This window comes from Halyomorpha halys, unplaced genomic scaffold, assembly GCF_000696795.3.
Source record: "Halyomorpha halys isolate HHAL.00 unplaced genomic scaffold, Hhal_1.1 Scaffold378.1, whole genome shotgun sequence".
NCBI classification, from domain to species: domain Eukaryota; kingdom Metazoa; phylum Arthropoda; class Insecta; order Hemiptera; family Pentatomidae; genus Halyomorpha; species Halyomorpha halys.
Genome location: NW_027108204.1, coordinates 445209 through 461017, shown reverse-complemented (window position 1 = coordinate 461017; position 15809 = coordinate 445209). Strand labels below are relative to the sequence as shown.

At 29.1% G+C, this 15809-nt stretch overlaps 1 protein-coding gene across 3 annotated transcripts in view; it reads left to right on the top strand.

The window, feature by feature from the left end:
* The window catches only part of RhoGEF3 (Rho guanine nucleotide exchange factor 3), a gene marked incomplete at its 5' end in the record, with an annotated part of 449678 nt that overhangs the window by 422908 nt on the left and 10961 nt on the right, over positions 1-15809 (top strand). For all 3 annotated transcript variants that reach the window (XM_067046582.1, XM_067046581.1, XM_067046580.1), the window contains 2 exon segments: positions 6360-6457; positions 11031-11104. In XM_067046582.1, the coding sequence (XP_066902683.1) occupies positions 6360-6457; positions 11031-11104 (172 nt within the window).

The window sequence follows — 15809 nt, the reverse complement described above, 5'->3', positions numbered from 1 at the left end:
GTTTTTCCTTTGTAAAACATTAATTAAAAGTCATGAAAGTGTCAGTGTCAGGCCAAGGCCTGGGTTTGTCTTGAACGAACATGACGCTGACAAATCAAATGAAGTTTTTTCTTTTCTAAGTGTTGAAAAAAAGTTCATTGATTATGTCTCTACTTAACGATATGAGGCATGTTTAGTGTCACATACTGTTCAATGTCATTAGTATAAGTAATCATTGACGTCTGCTACCCATCTTTAAAACATTGACTTCACTTTATTACTTTTTTATTTATATTTACTTTATTTTATTTTTTATAAGATTTTTTTCAACAGCGGTTTATAGCGGTTAAACAATATATTCCTTTTTGTTTATATTTTTTATCCATGTTATTTGTATTAACATTGATTTTTTTTTCTAATCTATTTTTATAGCTGTCGAGGATAAATAATATATTCATGTGGAGTTATCTTACATTATTACATATTTTAAAAATCTAATTCCAATATTTAAATATTAAAAAATTATGAAATAAAAAAATAATAAAAAAGGGAGGTGGAGTAAATAAAGTTATATTTCAGAAAAATCAATTTACTTAAAATTTGTTGGAATATTGAATATCTTGTAACCAAACATTCAAACTCTAAAATGTAAACATCATTAGTCTGCAAGATCAAAATTATTGAATTATTATAATTCATCAATTATTTGTAATTACAAATAATTGAAAAATTATTCCATGATTAATACAACTGTGTGTTCGACATAACTTAATGAGAAACACAGCCTTAGTAGATAGCGTATAATGGTATCGGACATTTCTCTTATCAATTTAGTTTTCATTCATTTTTTCTTACCCCTTGAATGAATCTTTTTATTTCATACATTGACTTAGATTTCTCTTCCTAAAACCTCACGCTTCCACGAGATCAGTGAAAGGTCCATTTATAGCCCGTTATGCTGCTATATTCCATTCCACGAAGACCCGAAGCACATCGCCCGCGGCGGCTCAATTACACTGTGAAGAGCTGAACGCTATTCCCGCCAGAACAGTTAGAGAGGCGGGAACGAGGCGGAAAAATGGCGCGAAAGGTGAGCGAGCAAGGTCGACACGAGGAGAGTTTGTTCACTCCCTTGCTCTGTTCCAGCTATTGCGGTAGCACCACCTCCTACACGGCCTGGGCCCGATGTTATCCTTGGCTGAGTATTGAGCAACATCCTCTGCGAGATCTCGCATCGGCCCACGGTGGATATGTGCATTTTAGAGGCCGATTCCAGGCAATGCAGTATTCAGTTTCTTTTCGTTTACCCCTTTTAGTTCAGGGGAGAAAAAAAAAATCATACTAGTTTTGATTAATTAAAACTAGTTATAGTTACTTTTGAATAACTACCCGAGTTGAAGCTAACCATAGTTAGGTAGAAAATGGTGCCCTATTTTATCATTTAATAAATAGTGTAAATATGCTTTTAAAAATGAGTCCTAATAGAGTTGTTGACGTTCCCAAGATACAGTTTTAAAAAAAAGAAATTTTTTTTCCAAATAACGAAATGAAAATTTTGTGAATTTATTTTGGTAAATATTATCGAAACTATTACTCTACTAACGACGTACACAAGTCTAGTAGCTCTCAATTGATGAGTAGTTGCCCGAGTAGGAATAGAAGATTCCATGATATTCATAAAATGTTGCTCTTCGTTTTGTTCTTTTTCTATATGTATAAGAAGTGTCACTGAAGTTATTCGACATTATGCAAAAGCTATAACCAGAACCATAAAATTTAGAAGACATTAATATTCGATTGTAAGATGAATAATGCTAAGGGTCTAAGAATGATACCATAACAACTTATTGGCTTCGATATTAATTATTGAAATAAAAGAGCATATGTGATTTACATTCGAACTACAAGAAAGTTTTGAAAGACACTGAACTATTTGACTTCAGGAATTCAAATATCCAACCTTCTCCACTATTCCACTATCTCCACCCCTTTCAATACTTATGGTTCATTTTCATACTTAACCTTCGGGAACAATCCACACTTGAACTATCGAAGGATTCTTCAACACCTATGTGATTAATAAGAAACATGTTCACGGACAGCCTGAGTTCAAGGACTCTAGGAGACAAGGGTTCATTATGGTGTGTTCGTCCTCTTCAAGAATAGTCGTTAATTACAAAGGACCCCGCGGTCATTCTCCCCAGATCATCTTGGGCAGACCTTGCGTGATGGTCGTAATGTGCCCTGTCTCCGAAAAGGATCCTGAAGGCGAAAGAAAAGGAAACAAGAATAAGTTCATAATGGACCTGAAGGGTTTGGTTTCTCTGGGCTGTAGATTTCGATCCACCATGCTTCGATCAAGGTTATATGTCTTGCTAATCTTCATTTTATTTATTTACAAGAAGGAATGTAAAAAATGTTTAATGTATCAGTGGCTAAGAATCAATACCTTGTATCTGTAAAACGGCATTACAATATGGACAAAAATCTTTTTTTAAAAAAGCAATTAGAAATCCAAAAATCATCCAATAATTTTTATATGCTTTTCAAGACTCTAATGAGGTATATCAAAATGTAACTGTGTTTTCCAGTTTCTCGACTCTGTCACTTGTTTTATGGTTTATTATCTAAAAAAAAAAAAACTTTTAGAAGGAGTTTTCTTATTTAGAATATATTTTATGTTTAAATAAACGTGAACATATATAAGGTCACAAATCTTTTGTCCTGTCTAAAAGATAATGGCGCTGCATATTTTAATATATTGTTTTAATTTTGTTGCATCCACTTGAACGGTAGATCGGGTTAAAGATTATGTATTTATACTCATAATTTTACCGAGAGTGTTTCCATTAGTGCAATTATGAGATCTATCGGTTTCTAGAAAAAGGATCCCAATTACACCCGATCAGTTCCAAAAAAGGAAAGAAAGTAAATTCCCGAATATCGGTTGTGGTTAAGACGAATTAGGGAAAGTTTCGGAATTGCATAATCATAATTTCACTGAAATGTTATATGTTAGGTTGAAAGTTTCGTTAATGTCTGTGTTCGCTCATTTCAATTATAGACTTAAAAAGTAACAGAAAGTTAATTTAGTTCTTTATTCGTTTATATTTGTAGTTTACATTTTAAATATGAATAACGATTATGTCTTTTAAAAATTTGTCTACTAACAAAAGTTCTAATAATAATCTATTATTATAATTTGAGTAATTGTGTAATTTTGAAATCATATAAACAATATGTTTAGTAATCATGTTTCATATTATGTTAATTTTCAATAAACACAATATAAAAGTAATTCAATAGCCGAATTTAAAACTTTTCTTTAAATTTTAGTATTCATTATTAAATTATTATTTGGGGCGATGTTATTTATAATGAAATACTGATTTTTTATCAACGTTGTATCAGGTTATTAAATCAACATCATTCACTACCAGGTTTTTTCCTCAAACCAATGAAGGTTTCCGTTTCCACTTAATACTTCATATTTAGATGGTTATCCCAAATGCTGGTTCCATCCGCGGCTGATGCAACCAAAAATATGTATACTATAATCTCGAAGTTTAAGATTTGAATATTCAATATATTAATGTAATATCCAATAATTGAGTCTTAAAAGAATTTAAGAACTCGAGGGTTGTGAAAGGAATTTAGAAAGTCCTAGAGAATTACTTACGTTCCCTTTATCTGTTGAGAACAATCCTGGACAAAACAAAGATTTTTAGACTCCTTTTATATATGTATGTAAATTAAAAATACGTCGTGTGTCTGGAATTTTATATATATATTTTGGAAAGACTTAAAATTTTAGATATGAGTATATATATATATATATATATCCCTGGTCTACAAGAAAAATGATAACTCAGAAATGTGGTAATTAGGAAAATTAAATTTAAAATACTATGAAACCTATATTCAAAGAGTATAAAACATTTTTAAGTTCAGTGAACTAATAATGGTCAAATAATTATTTAAAATTGTATACTTCAATATGAGATTAATAATATTTTTATATTTTATATTTTTATAGTTGTATTACTTTTCTTGCATAATACTCATTTAGTGAGTTTACTGTCCAGTTCTAAAAGGAAGTTTCGAATCCTTTTATTGCGTATTATTAAAGTTTAAAATAAACTAACATAAATCTAATCTAAAATATATATATTTTTTTAAATCAAATCATCTTACTAAAGCCCCGATTATTTCTGTTGAATAATTTTCGTAATGCTTCATTTAAATGCATCCCAAATTAACTTATGGAGGTTTATGTTAATAAAAGCTCCCAGTTAAACAGATGTTTGATCAAGAGGGGTTTAAGAAACCAGCGTGCTATGACGCAACTGACATACTGGCACACATATCGTGCAGGTTAAATTAGTGTGCAATGAGTCATCAATTTTTTTTACCTTTGCAATATCATGAGCTAAAGATAATTAAAAAAGATAAATCTTAAATGATTTTAATTTAAATCTTAATGTTCGAAGATTCGTGTGGTATTAATTAAGGTAATTAATCGCTGAGTTGGTCCATTAATAATGGAAACAGGAGTTATGGGAAGGGATAACGTTTCATAAAAAAAAAAACTTGTGAGATTTGAGAATTACAATGGACTACTAAAATTATGATAAAATATTTTCATTAAAGAGTTACTAAAAATAATGCAAAAATATATCACTTTTCGATTTATTCCCATTCGGACCATTAAGGAGCAATTTTTAAATTGCCATTATTCGATGTTATTTATATACTGCGCTTTAAACAATTCGAGATCAACACCCCATATAGTTGAAAATATTTGTATATGGTTGGAAAACCAGGTAAAGAACGTTGGGAAATTTTGGATTGCGCCCCTTCTGACTTTCCTAATAAATTGTTGTTTCAACGTCCCTGATTACGGTTTTTTAGTCTCGGTAAGAGTGAATTTCTTTGTATAGCAAAACAAAGATTAAAAAAAAAAAAGATTGAAAAAGGGAACAAACTAATTAAACAATTTGTTTTTTAAATGAAGAGAAGAAAGGCTAAGGACATGAATTAAAGAAGGGGTTAGAAAAAGAATGGGATTATAAATTGTGCTTGAGTGCTCTTTCTTAGCCGTTTTCAAACCTCAAAAGGAATTTAAATTTAAACCAATTGTATAAATTTACTGCACATTTAATATGGGATGAAAGTGTAGGCTGAATTCATCTATGTTTGAAAATTTCACATTTATTAAAAAAAAATTTAAATAAAATTAAGGTTAAAATAAGACTGTTAGAGATACATTTTTGTAATGAAAATTAATATTATTAATATAAATTTTTATTAAAAATTGTAATTACAGTTTATCCATATCCTTTATTTTTTTAAATCATCTTTGCCATGGTTTGTCTTCTTGTCTCTATAAATTTTAAAATACACCATTCCCTCTATTTAAAGATTTTTTTTTAAACTAGCCAAGATAAGGCATTTATTAAGGCAGGATTAATGGTTCTTATTCAAATTATGTTAGTCATATTTTTTGATAAAATAGTATATTAAATGATTTGCGATCATTTTTATTCCTTGGAATGTTTTTTTATGAATTTCCAAACTGACCAAAAAAAAATTGAGATCGTACATAATTTAGTGAAATTTTTTTTTACAACCGCGGGCCTAATTCTGAAATCTCTTTACTAAATATTTTTTCTCTAAATTAAGTAGCTCTAAAAGTTTTTTGTTTCTTAAAACTATTAAAAATATGTACGAACATTTTTAAAGGTCTATTGATTTTTTTTTTAAGTTAAGGTGTGGTATATTCAGATTTTATTGTTTATTACCTTGATCCAAAAATATAAGATAATAGTGAATTTAGATAGAAAGATGCTTGAAATTAGCGATAATTAACTTGTTTTAATAACTTGAAAATTCTTGCCTTTTTTTTAATCTTCCAAAAATATTTATTATTATATTTATACCGTAGCCCCTGTCCCCATTAGCTTACGATCCTCATGTTTATTATATATTAATACATATCTTTATTATTTCACCGTTGATTTAATCTTATAATTTTTTTTTTTTTTCAAATTTCTGTATCTCTGTAGACATATTTTTCAGGTCAATCATGAAATATATTATATTAATAGTAATGATATATACATTATTTAAAACATACTTAATTCATATTAACTTATCTTTACAGTTCGTTAATTTTTATGGTATTATTTTCAGCGCTATATATTCACGAATTTAATCGTAAGAAAATAAATTTCACTTATCATTGGGTTGGGACCAACCATTTGAAATTTGACTTTGAAAAGTAATAATTTGATATTATTCGCTTCTATTTATTTACATATGTATAGTATATATGATAGTCTAGCTTATGATAAGGTAGTGATATCTGTCTCTGCCCACAGCCGGTTCGAGAGCTATCGGACAAGGATGGGGAGCAGGCGAGATATTCGAGCACTCCGCTCCTCGACCCGGCACCTAGCGACTGGCCTCCGGTTCAAGGGTGAGTACAATTAATTATATTGTTTTATATTATATTATATTTATATATAATTAATTATATTATTTTACATTACTATATTATCTTATCAGTAAAAAAAAAGTTTATTAAATTAAATAAAAAATTCATATCCATTTTTGTCTCAACACTTTATTTTTCATCAGTCCGACGTTTCGGCCATTCTAGCCATCCTAAAGGACATCTTCAATATAATTTCTTCCTCACATTAATTTAAAGTTTTTGCAGGCTATTCTGCCCAGGTCATTTTCTTTATTATAAGTTAAAAACCTATTTTATTTTAAATTTAAAATCATTAATATTTAATTTTTGTTATATAAGATTATCCACAATTAATACACTACCATATAACAAACCATTTATATCTTTTTATAAAACGTTAAACGTTATATGGTAGTGTATTAATTGTGGATAATCTTATATAAGAAAAATTAAATATTAATGATTTTAAATTTAAAATAAAATAGGTTTTTAACTTATAATAAAGAAAATGACCTGGGCAGAATAGCCTGCAAAAGAAACTTTAAATCAATGTGAGGAAGAAATTATAATTGAAGATGTCCTTGAGGATGGCTAGAATGGCCGAAACGTTGGACTGAAAAATAAAGTGTTGAGACAAAAATGGAATTTTTATTTAATTTAATAAATAATTACCTTGTCTCAAGAAATTGAAATAATATAAAAAAAAAGAAAGTAATTACATGAAAAAATAATATACGTATGATTTATAGGCAAGAACGAAACGTTAATTTAATAATTGAATGTAAAATAAATAAACATAGATATTAAAATCATCATTGTAATTTAATTTATTTATTTTTTTATTTATTTATTGCTATTTTACAACTGTAGATTATAATACATTTAGTAAATTTGATCTCAGTTAAAGTGGAGTTTTACAGGCATGTAGAGAAACTCTTGGTACCTCTCAAATTTATTGTTAACATCGGTACATAAGTTTTTTTGACTTATTTGTACTAATTGAAGGTTTTTACAAAAACTAAAGACTGTATTTCGTATATTATTTAACTTGTATTATTAATCATACAAAATCTATTATAGTAATAAATCACTTTTATTTATTTTGAGGTCACTATACCGGGATATGCGTTACTGTTATCGCGTTCAATGTCTCAGCTGATAAGTTTACTTTGTTCTCTTTAACAACTCAGCTGTAAAACATTGTGGACTTTTTTAATTTGTTTTCTTATTTTTATTTCCATGCTGAATTTTATTATTTTTTTCTATGTCCGAATTTTAAATTTTCATCAGTTTTCCACAGTATTTTTGTTATTATTGAAATCTTCAATCTAATCTGAAGTTTTAATGTTTAGCTACGTAGAATTGGTTTACGTTTTCCCATTTTTTTAGAGTTTAATTAATATTGGAAGTTTATTATTGTTTATACGTTTTTTCTTGACTGGTAATAATATGTATGTTTGTGGATCTCCAGGATCGGCCAATAAGATAACTATATCGAGTTGACATTTTCACAACATTATTGTTTGCTGTCATTCTCTATAATAAAAAGCAATTTTTTAGAACAAAGAGTTTCTTAGCTATTAACATTACTTACAATTGGCTGTACATATAATACAGAATACAACGCACCAATTTGTCCATCACAGTGTGTTGTAAACTGTCGCCTCAGTATAGTTTTATTGACTGATCCTCAAGGTCCATAAAAATACATAAATATATGTAATTCATTACATCAGGTTCTACTGCATATTGGAAAAAAAGAAACCTGTTATTTTTTGTGAAAATACTTTTGATCCATTGTTTTAAGTGGTTCCTCCAATAAAAAGCATTTCATTTCTTTTCTCTTTTCTTGTTATATCAGATGGGTGAATCCAACTGTTTTCAGAATAAATGTTGTACTTTTAAAATGATTTCGAAAATTGATTTTGAATGAAAACCATATAATATGATTATATTTTAGAGAACCAGGACCATTCCTGATTGTAATTCGCACAGTAAAGTAAATTATTATTTTAGAAAATAATATCCAACAGGAAAAAAAAGAAAATATGGAAATTTTCAGAATCAGCCTATTTTTCATAAAACTGAAGAAATATAGATATTGAGACCCTTCACCTACATGGATAAAGATTTCAATAGACTTTATTTTTTTTTAACAAATAGAAACATTAATTTAATAGAAAAAGAAGATAATATTAATCTTCTTCTGATCTTCATTTCCATTTCAGTCTAAAGACTTTCTAAATACTGTGAACATAATATCTCTTTGGCCGAATGAGCTGACACCAGACAGAAATGTTGTTTCAGCTGGGACACTTGTATTATCAGACAGCTTGTCACTTCTGGTTTGTTTAGTCTGACTCTATTCATAATAACTCAGAGCCACAGCTAGATCAGATCTAGATATGGGATTTTCATCTAACATTTAAATATACGATCATATCATAGTAAAAAAAAATTAATTAGCCGTTTAAAAAGAAGTAAAAAAATATATATTTCACCATAGTTACATCTAATGAAGTATCCATTTTTCACCGATATGTGAGACCAAGATCTTACAAATAAAATGAAATTGAATAAAAAATCACAGTTTAGCTCAACAGTTTTCAAAATACTCATTATCCTAAAGAACTAAATATTTCAAAGTAACTGTTAGTTCTTTGCGAAAAGGACAACGAATAATCATTGTATGCTAATCATTTATTTAGTTCTTTGGATGAACAATTAATGATCACACATTGTATACATGTCATGTATGTATGGCATCATAATAGTGACTATGTTCAGACACCCCTAACCCTGGTGGTTCGACAACCCCTCCTGGAGAGCCGGAATCCCCTGATGTGGAACCATTGTTGTCTAGTTCGCTGCCTCCAGCGGTTCCAGTGCCGTTTTTGTCGGTTACTAGGGAAATGTGAAACTTTTATTCGACTATAACCCGCTTCTTCTTGTATTTTGTGTTAAATACCTTGTCATCTAGTATGTCATTCTGTTTAATTAATTCAGTAGTTTTGTTTGCAAATGAATTGTGTGGAACCTTTTGAAATTTTTGATGGATTCTCTTAAAAGCTAAAGGTAATTTAAATATTTTATTCCTTGAGAATTAAGTAATAATCAATAAATTTTCGCAATTTAAATAAATATTTTTCTTTGCGAAAATCACTGTTTGTCTTCAAAAAATAATAATTACTAATTTGGTAATCAGTACTAATTATATATAATGACAGTATAACTTAAAGACTAATTCTTTTGTCATAATCCCTATTTATTAAACTTATTACAATGTTTATTTTCTACTGATGCCAGTAATAAATCATTTATTACGTAAGGCGTAAATTGCAAATTAATCTAAGATGATTACAAAAGTATTAATAATAATTATAAATAGTTTATCATAAAATTTGTAATACCTGTACGCTATTATTATTTGTCCCCTTACCAATTACCTCTTAAAAAATTTTTATTTTAGTTTTCAACCAATATATATGAAAGATAATTATTAATTAATAACATTGTTTTTTTGTATGTAGCAAAACTTTTAGTTGTGTTCATGTCTTGTAATTTCTAAAATTTAAATCTTTTCAATGTATTTATAACAGAGATTCAGATCAGAGAATAAATTATTTTTTTATTTATTCTTTAAATTTAATATTATTTTTTTGTTTTACTTTGGAAACCAAAACTTTGATCGTCATAAGATTTTTGCTTTTTGTTTCTTTATTTCATATATTTTTTCGATTATTCATTTTGAATTGGTCTTTTTCAATCTTAAACGCCTCCCATACCATCAATCTTGGAAACAGATGGAATGGAGTTACTACCTCCCTTAGTACTCATTATCTCCCACCCTGTTCACAGCTGAACCTTGACAAATACAAAACGTCTTCGATTTATCTTCCAGAGATAAGTCGGCGTTGCTTGATGCCGACAAACGATCCTATCAACTCGACTGAGAATGAACTTAAAGCTTAATTTAGTTCCCTCCCTGATAACCATTCAGGCCGTATATACGATGTTGTACACGTTTCTATTTATTCAAATTTAAAAAAAACACCGTTATTAAAAAATAATACAATTAACAGTAATCCCTCATCATTTAAAATTGTGTCGTAATAAATAATTTATAATATTTAATTATTGTTTTATTCATTTGAGTTTAAATAAAAGGTTTTATGTTTTTTAATACTCACATCATTTTGTCCCATAATATACTACTTTTTCAAAAATTCATAATACTACAAATTACAGAATTGAATTTTACCTCTAAATCTTTTATCGAGAAATGTCATTTCCAAAGAGACTTATTGGCCTAATTTTAAGTCAGGACCACATTAATTAAATAAATTATATTAAAATAAAAAAGTACAATTGTTATAAAAAGTGAAATCAATAGTCAGGGTCTCTAGTTGGTAGATAGAAAAAATTCAGTTTGTACGATTTTGTGATTTTAATGCATGCAAACGTCGATTTTTTATTATTTTTTTTTCGGGAGAGTTGTTTTTATAATTTCTAGACCATTATACAAACACACACACATTGTTTTTTTTTTTTTATTTATGTTGATCTTTTCTTTCAGAGATTGGAGATCAGAAGAAGGGACCGGGGAAGAATTTCACGAAGAAAACGTGGACTGTTCGAATCAGATCTCAGGTAATTTACTAGTTTTCTTTATTATTAGGGTTTTGTAATTTAAGTTTGTTGCTATATGAATATATGTAATGTATACATATACCTTATTGTTTTGATAATATGTACTGGTTAGTGAAAATTTTCCTTTTTTCATAAACTTGCGAATTTAAAAACATGAATATTAATATTGTCTTTTCTTTAAAAACAATTATAGATCAAATTTTTTAATAGGCTCAACTGTTTTGTGTAAATTTTATATTATCTTTGTTATTCCCTTTTGATTATCTTACAACAAATTAAATACCTATTGTGTTGTTTAAAAAATATTTTTAGAAAATCTGTTTATATTGTTGTTTTCATATTTTATTTTAAAATTAAAATATTCTGAAATATGAAAATGTTAAAAATGTACAAATTTGATAAAAATTACATACTTCGCTGATCCTTTGATCAGTATGTAAATGCTCGGGCGCCAGATAGAATATAACATGTAATACTATCTCACCAACGTGGCTTATGATGAATACGAATTTATTCTTCCTTTGTGACACTCGATCTCTGGGACACATTTCTTCTCCATCACAGAGTTATTTATCATAAAAGTTATATATTTTTATAACTATTATAATTTTTTTTGTAATAGTATATTTCTACCCTAATATTAATTAGGCAAAAACTAAACTAAAAGTTAGATAATCAATGGAATAAACATCGATTGAAATATTTGTTTTGGTTTGATTCTGACTCCCATATCATAGTTACTATTAAATATTCTATATTTATAACTTGCATCTAGTCCTGTTTAGGACTAATTAAATTTGAAGACGTAATTATTTTCATAAACACGAGGACTCAATGATTCTACTTTAGTATATTTTTTATTCAGATATGCATAGCATTAATAAGGATTTATTATTAATTTAAGGTTGTAAAAAAAATAATATTAATATTTTTTATTGAAATGTATTAAATAAACCATTACTGTATGTGTCTAAATTATGTTATTTATAATCAATGTAAGTTGTATTTATGTAGTCCGACAGAGAGCGTGGAACTTCCATGGCCTCAATCGTTGAAGTATTTGTGAGATGATTCACCGCCTTTATTACCTTGAGTACTTTATTACTCAGGTAATAAACATTAAAGACAGAATTTCATTACAAATCGATGATCAGTTCATATTTATAGATGTCGGATTTTTATTATTGCTGCTTGGTCTTTATTTTATTTTATTTTTTAAGAATTATATCACGTTCCATGGAACCAGCAGTACTACATTATTAAAAAGTAGGAACTTGACTTTTATTTTCCTTCTCTTATGTTTGTTTAACCTTAAATTCTCATGTACAATTTCATATACTATTGAGTTTCTCAGACTTAAAATACAAGATTATAGATCTCTTATCCTTTTCTCCAAGAATTTGTAATAGTAAAATAAACTGAAGGATTACCAAGTGCTCCTTTGAAAATTCAGGGCAACTAAACGATTTCACAGTTCTAGCGGTCTACTGCTAGTCTTGGTACTTTCTCAAATGTTGCGAACAATCTCTTGGTTTCCTGCTAGTAATGTGCTTGAGCCAAGAAGGAAGGACTGGAATTGAGTAGTGGATAAAAGACGTTTCTGCTTTTTTTTTTTTTTTCTTTTTTAGAAATTATAAAATTGGTGGTCTCCAATTCAGCATGCGTACTTTCACACTGGTTTTGCCTTGTGATTCATTTGACATCCTAATTATTATGAATCCTAAATTTATTTTCTCTGCGATTCATAATTATTGGTTATGTAAAATATACGTAGGGAAATGATTCCAATGACGTAGAAGTCGACTCAAATTATTCCGTCATATTTATTTGAATAACTCGAGATTTTTTTACTACTGTTCAATAATTTATTACTTATCCTTCGTTCCCTCAAGGCAATATGAGTGAATGAGGTCTCCCCAAGCGATTGATATTCCCTCAAATCGGTGAAAGGCTCACCCACTTCTGGCGATGAACCTCTGGAATCTAACCTCCTGAGCCGTACGCAACGTCCTCTTACTTACGGTACTAAATTACTTCCATAGATAATGAACTCAAGCCCGGTTTGAAATTACTGAAACAAGTCACGGCTCTAATTTTATTATAAGTGTACGCTGTTCTGTATCCTCTCGTTAAATCTTCCGAAAAATGTTGCTCCCACTGTTTAGTATTCCGTTCATCTTCTGTTAGCTGGACCGCTAGGACTATGTAAGATTGTAACTATGTTCGGTCTACTCTGTTTAGTACAATCTGACTTGATAAACCATTCTCAAGAGGTTTAAGGTTAAGTCTAATGAAATTCGATTCATTACTTCCATTTTTCCCTTGCAAATAAGTTTACCTGTCATTTTCGTGTAATTTTATCTGTTATGTCCTTCGGACACACCCACACACAGCGCTAACTGTACCCGAAGATAACATCTCCCCAGACCGCCATCTGTGCTGTATGCTCCCGGTATTTTGGGGTCTGTTGTTGGGGTTAGATCGGGTCACTGATAGCCCCAGGTAAAAAACAGTAGTCCTCTCTCTCCTTGACAAACTGAGCCACTGCCCGTGAGAATTTTTCGTGATAATCCGTCTATATTTGGTATTTGTTTAATTTGCCAATAAATACATATGTGCATATAATGCATGCTGAAACCATTAGGCCATAAAGTTCCATAAAACGAAAATTTTTCTATTAAATTGCCGTTTAATGTACTTAAAATATAGCGTCAGGGATGTCACTAAATGATTTGTACTAATTAAATATTGCTCTGAATCAGTTCTATTTGTCAACGTCTCCTTTATTGATATTTTATAAAATATTAGGCTTAGTGCAAAAACGTTACAAGTACAACCTATTCGGCAGGTCTTGTAATGTTTGTTAAGCAATTGCCGTGCCTCGGATTTATTTATATTTTTATATAATATTATTATATTATATTTGTTTATATTTATTATGGTAGGGATTGTCAACTGAATTTATTTTGTTGATCTGTGATTGGTTGTTAACTAACGTCAGGTCTTGTTACTTCTTTCTTATTAATATTCCAGATTAATGCCGTCAAATATTCTTCTCTTAACTTTAGCAGAAAAAATATCAAATTTCCTGAACTTTAAAATGTACAAGTAGTTTTGGTTTATTAAATATTTTATTCTCTCTTGATTTCTTATATATTCCTTTATTTATTTATTTATTTTTGCCACGTATTTAAAATTCCCTCCCGTTCCTTCTCTCCCTACATTACCATCTTATAGAATTATTGAAATTCAGCTTTCCGTTAGCTAATGATCCATAGTTAGTTTAGGTGTAGTTATTTTATTACAGCGCTCATAGTCAATAAAAAGTTCATAACAGACACAAAACCCTTTCCTCTAAAAAAAAATAAGAAAAGAAATTATAACACAAAACATTATGTTACCAAATGCAAGTAAAAAAAAAAATTACTGCTCTTAAGCCCGGGACCCAACATGAAAATGCTATTTAGACAGGCACACAAAAAATGAATGGTTCAAAATAATCCGGCTTAGGCATTTTATGTTGTCATAAGGGTTTGTAAAATACTTAAGCTAAGTATAATGTTCTGTAAGCCTAGTATATACCTGAAGGTGTACTTAGGAGTAGAACTCTAAAACTTCTTTTATACTTATAGAATACTTTTTGCTTATTGGTTCGAGATAACAATAATCAACATGAAGATGGTACCATAAAAAAAAAAGTTAACATATCTAGTAAACAATTTATTATTAAATATTGGTGTTTTATTCTATATAATTATAATAGGAAGGAGTGGAGTGGCTCAGTGAGTAAGGCGCTGTATTACTAACTTCTAGGACCCGGGTGTGGAAGATAAATATATATTCTGTTATTGTTGCCATGAGTCACCCCTGCCTCGTAAATTGGGTATCCTTGATTGGGAAAAAACTGGCGGTTAAGCGTGATTATGAAAAAATCACCTCCTTTTTACAACCGTTGTTCAAGAGACAGTTCTTTCTTAAAAAGGACTAATACACCCGACCTTTCTGGTTGTAACAGATTTTCATAATTTTAATATGTATATATTTACCTTTAACTATATATATATATATATATATATATATGTTTACTTTAAGTCCAATCAGATGTATCAATGATTCGATTTAGAAGATTTTTGTTTATATTTGGTAGAGAATAGCTTTCAAGTGAGTCTATGTTTTCCATAAAAGATATACTTTTTGGTCATAACTTTATTTTCCCAGTTTTTTTTTTTTATATTCACTATATCTCAATACTTGAAGGGCTTATTAGACAAGTTTCGGAGCATTCGTGACACAGACATACGGATAGGAAAACACGAAGAACAATGGCCGGAAATGTTTTTTTTATCTCTTGGGCTCTGAAAAAAACATCTTTATATTTCGAGTTGAAAAATCAACCAAACTGCAAAGGATTATCTTTGGAATGTGTTGAGTTTTCAACGAAACTTAAATTATTCCAATTGACTATCATATAAAAACAATATTTATCACATTTTTTTTCAAAATATAATAATAAACTTTTCGATATGTCCTGAAAATGGATTGAAGGTATTGTAATATTGAGAAAGGTGGAAGAAACAAACTGAAACTACGATAACGTTTAAAAGGAACACTGGAGATAAGTGAAGCAGTCATTCCCAATTAAGGTTAAGGGCCAACGCCCCGAAGGTAGATTGAACAACGAAAGATTCCTCCCACAGACAAAAGA